Source organism: Cryptosporidium sp. chipmunk genotype I (genome assembly GCF_004936735.1).
Source record: "Cryptosporidium sp. chipmunk genotype I strain 37763 chromosome Unknown contig_53, whole genome shotgun sequence".
NCBI classification, from domain to species: Eukaryota; Apicomplexa; class Conoidasida; order Eucoccidiorida; family Cryptosporidiidae; genus Cryptosporidium; species Cryptosporidium sp. chipmunk genotype I.
Genome location: NW_027125600.1, coordinates 136995 through 146800, shown reverse-complemented (window position 1 = coordinate 146800; position 9806 = coordinate 136995). Strand labels below are relative to the sequence as shown.

The window sequence follows — 9806 nt, the reverse complement described above, 5'->3', positions numbered from 1 at the left end:
AAACCTAAACCCTAAAACCTAAAACCCTAAAACCTAAAACCTAAACCCCCTAAAACCTAAAACCTAAACCTAAACCTAAAACCTAAACCTAAACCTAAAACCCTAAAACCCTAAACCTAAAACCTAAAACCTAAACCCTAAAACCCCTAAACCTAAACTAAACCCCTAAACCTAAACCCTAAACCCTAAACCTAAACCCTAAACCCTAAACCTAAACCTAACCTAAACCTAAACCCTAAACCTAAAACATTAAAAAATATAACTGCAAAATGTAAAAAGCAGTGGCGCTTTTTGTGTGAGCATGGGTGATTGCAAGTACCGTAATTTGCAGATAAAATTATCCGGAAATTATCAAGAAAAAACGGTGCATGTTTTTAAAAATGCATCATGTCATGTCCCAACAAAAAAAACTCTTCAAAAAGTTAATTATGAAATTCACTTTTTTGATACTAAAGAATTTACGTGGCAAATAAACTTATCTGAATACAAGAAAAGAAAATGGGAGTTAATGTAAGCACATGTACCCTTAACCCAGCTAGATATAGCTACACCTGCACGGCAAATAATGTTAAAATTCAAAATGCTGGCGCGAGTTTGTATGAATCTTATTTATTAGTGGCAGATAACAATGCCTTAAGTAGTGAAGTAACTTATACATTTGACTGTAAAATCAATGAAGAAAAATTATTCGGTAAAGTCTATTGTAATGCAGTAACAAATCAAGTCACGGTTTCTTGTGGTGACGATTTTCGTAAGTTATAACTTATTTCTTTCATAAAACACTAACTGAAATAAAGATGTACTCAAAGCTGAATCGCATAGAAACTCAAGTACAATGAATTGGGCGTGCTCATTTATATTTGACTTTTACAGCACAGGATTTACTCTCTATTCTGTAAGTTGATGAAATTAGCAATGAATTTATTGACTAACTAACTCGCACAGTACCAATATAAAACCAATTTATTCTCTACCAACAAATTTTATGCCCTACCAAGCGAAGTAAAATCTTCTTCAAGCAGTAAAATTGACTGGAAACTCATGAGACGTCAAGATTTTGGTAAGTTAATGTAAACTCATCAATTCTTGAATTTTCATCTTCTATAGAATCGGCTAATTCCTCGTCAAATAACTCAAGCAATAAAAACAATGACCATTTGGAGATTAAAGAAAGACTCAGTGTCTAATCAATACTTAACAGGAAGAATTCGCCTTTGCAACTCTTGTGTTAATCTTAACGCTGTAATTTTCGTAGGGTTTGTTTTACTTAAAACTAGGATTAATAAGATTATGTTTCGTTAATTTTATCATTCTTCAACTTTTTAATATTCAATTTGTTGATATTCCGGCTCAGCTATGAATTTGAGTATTTGGTATTGAATGCTTGAGAAGTTTATGTTATGTTCAAATGATATAATAAAGTAATTTGTGTTAAAATTATTAAGAAACAACTAGAAAAAATGTTTGAAAACCAACTTTAATTAAAAACTTAGCACAATTATTCAGGTAAATTATTTATTCTTGTAATCAGGCTCAATTTTTGATTAGAAAACTTTAATGAAATCATTTAAATCGACTATTACATGAACTTACGCAAATTTTCCATTAGATAAAATTACAAAAAAAAAGCCAATAAAAACCAAAAAATGAATTGTATAAAATTCTTTTTTAATATAAATTTAGATTAAGCAGGAGAACGTTTTAAATAATCACCTGGTTTATGCCATTGTTTAACTTAACATTAGAAACTAAGTGTAATTAAGAAATAATAAATCAAACTTGAAACATTCATGGTGAGAGTAAAAGAAAAGCAAAATTTATAATGTATAATCGTTTTATTTATAGCAAAAGTTTAAAGTCTTCGAGTATAAATAAAATATCCTAGATTAACTAATTTCATTTAAAAAAATTTGAAATATCCGACAATTGATAAAATCATCAGACTCCTCAGTACCAAAATATTACCAAATTAATAATAACTCGATTTTTAAAATATTTTTGTTGGGAATAACACTTTATTCAAAACACATTTTAATCAAATTTGTTAATAGCCCAAACTCACATCGAAATTCCAGAATAATTACGTTGATAGAATAAACTCGAAATATTACCAGTAAAATAAATGTATTTATCAAATAATTAATAAATATTGTAGACAATAACATCAAATTTCGAAACCTTACTAATTCAAACTAATCGAAAATAATTATATGGCCATAAATATTCAACGTAACAAGCTTCATTATTCTTCAGTAAGCTTCAAACAACCTGAATTTTATAAAGATAATACATAAACTGAATAGACTTGTCAATGTTAACTTCATATATGAAATAATAAACATATAACTCCATTTCGCTCGCAGCTTAGATCTTGAAGAAATTTAAACCATATTGACTGACATTGAAAGTTTGGGTTATACCCCTATGAACCATTATAATATATACAAAAAAAAATCAAACATTAAATAAACATCGGCTATTAAACTTTATTACTGATTTAAAATATTTCACTTTTGAATAATATCCCCATTGTGAATTATTCTTTAGTTCAAATAAAATTCCGTGTAATTAATTTTTAAATTTGCATCCCTTTCTTCATCTAAATAAATACAGATATGGTTTATCACGTTTACCATTTCAATTCAACACATGTAAATGAAGAAAATAAGAACCATTTTTCATATCACGTATTATACATTCTATAAGTATGGATAGATTGAATAGTAGGAGGATGTGGACGTGGTGGTGGCATAGCTGACGTAGGTATAGATTTTTCAGCTGTAGAGGGACTCGATGGCCACTTATGTGGTGTAGATTGCCGGGGTGATGACTGTGGTGTAAGGGGCAATGGAGATCCATGAAATGAAGCTGGCCGTCTACGATATGAAGGTGAAGAAGGCGGAGGTGGAGCTCGACGCCTAAGAGGCTTTTCTGTCACTTTAACAGAAGATGGCGAGCATGAAGATGAAGGTGAAAACCTTTGGTGTGAAGGTGAACACCTAAAGCTGCCAGACGTAGGTGGAGACGGAGTTCGACACCTATATGGTTTTTCAGTAGCCTTTTTAACAGAAAATGGTGGGTGCGAAGATGGAGACGAAGTTCGATGATTACGAGGTTTTTCAGTAGCAGTTTTAACAGAAAATGGTGGGTGTGAAGGTGGAGATGGAGCTCGACGCTTAAGAGGCTTTTCTGTCGTTGCTCTAATAGAAGATGGCGGGCATGAAGGTGGAGGTGGAGCTCGACGCTTAAGAGGCTTTTCTGCCGTTGCTTTAATAGAAGATGGCGGGCATGAAGGTGGAGGTGGAGCTCGACGCTTAAGAGGCTTTTCTGCCGTCGCTTTAACAGAAAATGGTGGGTGTGAAGGTGGGGGTGGAGCTCGACGCTTGCAAGGTCTCTCCGTCGTCTCCTTAACAGATAATGGTGAGCATAGAGGCGTAGGAAGAGCAAAACCTTCGTCAAGCCCTTCTTCCCCTCCAACAAACTGTGCGCAAAAAGGTGTAGAAGTTGGCTGTCCAGATGACGGTAGTGATCGATCTTGGTGAGAACTAAATGCTGCAGATGAAGATGAAACTTGGCAATCAGAAATAACCGTCGGTCCTGTAGTACTACTTGGTCCTTTAACCATTTTGTGATGGCCTACAGAACCCTTTTTTGCACCGGAGCTGTATTTCGTTTGTTCAGAATGTCTCTTTGTCTTTATAAGCTTTCGCTTCTTTGAACTCTTAATTGGAGAACGGATTCTAATATTAGAAACAGAACTGCAAAAAGTAGTATACGGATCTTGTCCATGGCTTGAATATGAACTATGACCAGCTAATAAAGATTGCTCTTCAAGCGACAATTGTAAATTCGGATTCTTGGATTTAACTGGAAAAGACTTAGTAGATCTAAGATTAATTGTATTGAGTTTTAAATTCAAAACCTTAGATCTCTGTCGCCTAGGATGTTCGGAAGACGAAGAACTTTTTACTAGAGATTTGGCTGACTGCTGAAATGTTGCGGTAGTTGACTTCGGAATTTCAGGTACGGGATCTCTTTCTTCACTTTGAGGAACTTCCTGATTATCGGCCACTAAACCAGAAGAGCCAATAACTCGACTTTGTAATCTTTTATTCAAGTAACTTTTTAATCTAGACACGATATCTTCATCAGATGAAAAATCACTACTAGAATCGGAATCATTTGATGTATAAACAGTATCATAATGTCGGCAACTAGCTGAATCAGAATCGCATGAATCAGAATCAAATGAATCAGAATCAAATGAATCAGAATCACATGATTTAGCTTGTACTGGCACACCTGCAAAGCTACTAGCACGCTTCCCCATTTTTTTGTGCAAGTAACTTTTTAATCTAGACACGATATCTTCATCAGATGGAAGACTACTACTAGAATCAGAATCATCTGAAGTGCAACTAGTATCGTAATGCGTGTCTTCATCAGAATCGGAATCAGATTCAAAAGAGTCTGTATCAGATATGTTATTACAAAAGTTATCTTGATCCGTACATGACTGTCTCCGAGATTCCACATCACCGATTCCTAAATTGTTGGCTGCTTTAGTAAATAATAAAGAATGTCTACTGTGAAAGAAGACAATGTAATTTCCGGGAAATGACAAATCATAGAGCAGATTATAGGAATAGTCATTTAGCGTCTGGAATAAGTAATAAATAGTAAAGACCCATATCTTCAAATTAAAAAACGCCTTCATATGATTTGATTAGTGTTTTTAAATTTGTAACTTTTGATTAGATATAGAAAAATTGAGCGCCAAATATCTTACATGGGCAATGTAAATTGTATAGATATTCAATAAATTTGTATTTCGGTATATTTCTATTGTTCAATTCACACATTATATGGGACGAATAATAATATGAAGGCTTTTTATGGAGTTACGTAACAAAGAATTAGATGAATAATGTAACTGTTAATAAGTAAACTGCATAATATATACTTAGAATGTATCTCGTACATTTTTATTCTCAAAATGACTAACCTTACAAAAAATAGCAACTATTTTCTATAACCTGAAATTGTCTGCAGTAATAACACTTTAATAAACTATCTGATTGTTTGTTAGTATTTGATCATTTATGAATCTGTAGATAAATTTTGAAATTTCGATTCTACAAATTTAAAACTATGAGAACTTAATCTGCAACTTGTAACTAATAAAACCTCTATAAATTTAAATTCTTGATCATTTCTTATGGAAAATATTATGATATCATTGTTATGTATTTAGTTAATTTTTATACTCATAACTATTTAATTTCTAAAATAACTTGTATTATTATCAATTTGTTACAATTATTAGTTAAAGTATACTAAAATTAACGAGTTTTTAAAGTTTTCTATTCCGAAGCAATCTGATTCTAATTAATTACCCTGAATGATAACCTTAAATAAAAATTTATATACAGTAACATTAATAAATTGATTTTCTATAACTGTTATTATAGAAAGAATAACATAACTTTTCAGATTTAATCTGTTATTTTAATTTAGAATAATACAATATCCGAGCCTTAATTTTCTTTCAAAAAAATTATCAGATTGTATTTAATTGGTATATTTCTATTTTTTTTTAATCAAATAAACTATGAATATTCTATAAATATAACACTAAAAAGCAAACGACTGTAATTCTCGTTAGAAAAAAATAAATAAATATAGATCAAAATTTTGTTTTTTTATTAGAAAAGTTAATAATAACATTTTTAACCTTGAATTTAGTTAATAGTACCATCAGCTATTGATAATTATGGCAGAAATAAGGCTAAAAAAATACAAGGTTTATTGTTCAGTCTATTTCATTCAATTTGAGCTTAATTTATTAAGATGTTTAATATATATGCATTGGTAAAGTAACCATTTTAAAACATCAAATAACTTTTAAAAAAACATATTAAAATAATGAACCTTAAACAAGTGGCTAATTTATCGCTTATTTGTTTTTTCTAGTGTAAAGCTGCAGAAGCTTTACAAAATATTGGATATACTCGTTTTCAACAGATTTAACCAATAGTAAATCTTCCCCAGTCAACAGTGAACAAACATAAGTATGTAAGCGAGAAATTTCTGAGTGACATCTTTTAATTGCCTCAAGGATTTCTTCAACCAACAAGTTCTCTGTAATTTTTGAATAAGCTGGATATGAAACACTGAAAAACTTCATTACTGAAGGAGTAGAATCCACCTCTAATAGCTTTGGTTCAAATATCTTTGAAAATCTTGATTTAGAAGATTTTCCGAGCTTGGAAGTTGCTCCTGTACGTTCTATTTCACTCGTTTCTGAGTCTGCTTCAGAATCTGAGCTTGAACTTGAGCTTGATTTTGATCTTGAAATTGATCTTGACCTTGATCTTGACCTTGATCTTGACCTTGATCTTGACCTTGATCTTGATCTTGACCTTGATCTTGACCTTGATCTTGACCTTGATCTTGAAATTGATCTTGACCTTGATCTTGAAATTGATCTTGATCTACGTTTTTCCTGTAGTTTTGGAGTTGTAGTAGATTGGAATGGAATACTTAATTTATTCCCTACTGAAAGTGAACCTTTCCGTTTTGATTCAGAAGACGAATGAGTAGTATCTAATTTGTTATCTGATTCTACACTTGAAAATGATTGAGATTTTGTAGAAGCTTCAACAACTACGGAGCCACCATCAAGTATTTTTGAAGTGTATTCAGAACTTGTTGCTAGTTGCAAATTTTCTTGAATAAAAGCTTTTACAGGATCAATTAAAGCTGCCAAATTCAAACTTTCTTCCTTAATTGATAAATCTTCTAATTCACCAAGTAATACAACCAATGAGGAGACAGAATCTTGATGTTCCTTTTCATTTTCTAACTCCCTATTCTCAATTTCTGCCTTCATTCTTAATTTTCCTTGTATTTCCTCCTCTTCTTTCTCTTTAATATCCTTATTCTTCTTCTTCGACTGCTTTTTCTTTCTACCAACAGCACCCTCGAGTCTCGTAGCCATTTTTACGTGTTTTATTTCCTCCCTTAAGAGTGATTTATCAGCTTCTTGTTGTAATTTTAAAATTTTTTCTCTTTTTCTCACAGACTTAGGTTTACTAAGCTTGGGTTCTTGAGTACTTTCTTTATCTGGCTCTTCATTTTCTGAAGTTTTAGGCAACTTTAAAAGCTTAGCTTGTTCTTCAGTCATTATTGGATATCTAGATTCTGCTTTAAGTTTGCGACTTTTTTTCTTAGTTCTTTTCTGTTTTGTAGCTTTTACATCTATAACTTTAACAACTCTTTGAGAAATCCTGTCTATTTTTTCTGAGAAGCTTTCTTCTTTAATATTTAAACTTGCTGTTATTAACGAAGTTTCCGAACTTCTTTTATTAACTTCTTTCAAATTTTCTAACAGTAATTTACTTACATAATTTAGCTGATTTAAAGTCAAAGGGAATAAATCTTTTAAAAATTTAACTTTGGAAGACTTTAGCTCAAAGCTTTTAAATATTTGTATATTATTTAACAATAATCTATATGAATCCCTAATGTGTTTAATCAAATCATTCCTATTAAATGAAGTTGTTATTGATAATGCGACTAAATCAAATGCCTTTAATTCTTCAATCTTCAATAATTCATGAACTTCTTTTCTGATTTCTAATAATTTTCTAATCTTAACAAGGTGATTCGTCGCTCTTTTTGAGATTACTTCTTGAAACTCTGTATTAAATTGAAATAAAGATGTAATACATTTAGTTTTAGCTGAATGATTAAATGGCAATGCATTAGAACATAAAAAATAAGCCAAAGAAATTAAACTTGAAAATATATTCTCTAAAAAAAAAATTTCTTCATTTGTTAGATCCGTTTCATGATACATTTTGTAATAATCAGAAATAAGGGGCAACTCCTCCTGATTAAATTTAACATCTCCACCACTCAGATAACTTTTGTATTTATCCATTTGATAAAATTCTGAAGAACAAATTTCACTTTCTTGAATACTTTCAGTATCAAAAGTCACAGTATTTAATCTCAATTCAGGGCGATCAGAATTCGCAATAAATAGTTGATTAAACTGTTCCTTATCCATTTTTCTAAACTTTCTAATGGAATCTTTGGAACTGGAAATTATCTGTGGAATGACTGAAATTAAAATTTCGGTTATTGTTTCTAAGTTTTTACTGATTTTTTGCATCAAAAAAAGTTCAACTAACAACATATTTTGTTCAATAATAAGTAAAATAGTGTCGAAATATGAGTTTATCTCCATAATTAAGTGCTTAACTCCTTCACCATAAGCTTTTTCTAATTTACTTAAAATTTCAAGACGAGTATAAGAAGAAAGTAATGAAAATATGCTATTTAGCTTGTCCTTTTCAATAAGAAATTGACTCTGAGAAATTATAGCATGATTTTCTATTGACATTTCAGCATCCTCAATTAATTTGTATATTGTTTCAATTGATGAATCACCAAATATTTTAATAAGTTTTGAAAGATAAAAAACTAACGACATAACTGCTCTAATTAAGAACTCTGAAGCAAAACTACGCTCAGCATAGTCGGAAATAAGGTTTGAATCAAACGATAGATCGGAAATTAGTTTTGAAACTTGAAGCTTTGAGTCATCTTGGTTTTTTAAAGGAGCATCGGAACCATATAAAACATAAAATTCGTTAATAAAAACAAAACAAAACAAAAGTAATGTTATCACACGATTAAAACCCATAAGTATTTAAAAATAAAACACCGTATTCAAACCATTCAATAATCTTAAATACACTTAAACAATTCACAATGTCATAAATGCAAAAGGTCAAAAATAAAATGATTATGTTCCCGCGCAAAGTATTTTTTAACCTATATTCGTAGATATTTAATATAACAATCTTGTATTAGTTCTAGATTTAATTAAAAATGTAATCAGTAATATAGAGTTCGCAAAATAAAAACTCATTTTTTTGTAATATCATATTATTTTTGTCTTGTATTAATAAATTTACAATTTATTTAATATTTAACAATTAAATTATCGATATAATATAGTACTGGAAAATATATATACATTATATTCTTTTACTTTTAGAATAAATTTATTTTAATCATTTTGGTTTAAATAACGGTCTGCTATTGATTGTTAATTGATTATTCGTTTTATTTATGGAATATAATTATACAAGAAACTTAAGATATAAATATATTTATTGCTGTAATTAAATATAATTAAATGCTAAAAAAAAAAAAAGTTAGAATATTATTTTTCTTATTATTTGATGATACTATTATTATTACTATTATCTACAAAGCTTAATATTACTAATTAGATTATTGTGATTTTACTTGAGTATTTTTACGAGAATTCTTTACATTTCGCAACTATTTTCATGGTTTCTTACAAGCTGTAAAATATTCAAAATTTTTAATACAATTTATTATTTTTCAGTTCTATTTTAGTAATTTTTTTTTTAATGAAATTTGTTAGATAAATTGTTTCAACTAAAGTATATGAAGTAAGCAATTTAAAGTTAAAACATTTGTTGTTTTAAATAACTTGAGACTAAAAATTCTTTTAAAAAATTAAACTGCTAATACCCCCATTTCTTTAAAAGAAAAAACTTTAAATTTATCAAGATATTTTTTTTATTGGCAGGGCTTTGTATTGATACTAATTATTTAAAATTTGAACCAAAAGATCTTTATTTCTCTTTATTTAGAAACAATCAGTTAATTTAAGACTTTATAGCCAACATTAATTTATTTCTTCTTTACAATATTGATTAAATTAAATTAATTTTATTAGCATTAGATTAGCAACCATTTTA

General features: G+C 29.5%; 3 protein-coding genes across 3 annotated transcripts; 1 reads left to right on the top strand and 2 right to left on the bottom strand.

Moving 5' to 3' along the window:
* Positions 1-498: 498 nt before the first annotated feature.
* ELE39_003477 (uncharacterized protein) lies at positions 499-1187 on the top strand (the record flags this gene model as incomplete). The annotated part of the gene is made up of 4 exons (XM_067346463.1): positions 499-751; positions 798-895; positions 946-1060; positions 1108-1187. 4 exons carry the CDS (start codon positions 499-501, stop codon positions 1185-1187), a joined length of 546 nt encoding a protein of 181 aa, XP_067201000.1.
* Positions 1188-2683: 1496 nt separating this feature from the next.
* Positions 2684-4717, bottom strand: ELE39_003476 (signal peptide containing cysteine rich; the record flags this gene model as incomplete). Its single annotated transcript, XM_067346462.1, has 1 exon — positions 2684-4717. The coding sequence occupies one exon, from the start codon at positions 4715-4717 to the stop codon at positions 2684-2686; it is 2034 nt and encodes a 677-aa protein (XP_067200999.1).
* A 1239-nt stretch (positions 4718-5956) lies between these two features.
* Positions 5957-8713, bottom strand: ELE39_003475 (uncharacterized protein; the record flags this gene model as incomplete). Its single annotated transcript, XM_067346461.1, has 1 exon — positions 5957-8713. One exon carries the CDS (start codon positions 8711-8713, stop codon positions 5957-5959), a length of 2757 nt encoding a protein of 918 aa, XP_067200998.1.
* Between the last annotated feature and the right edge of the window lie 1093 nt (positions 8714-9806).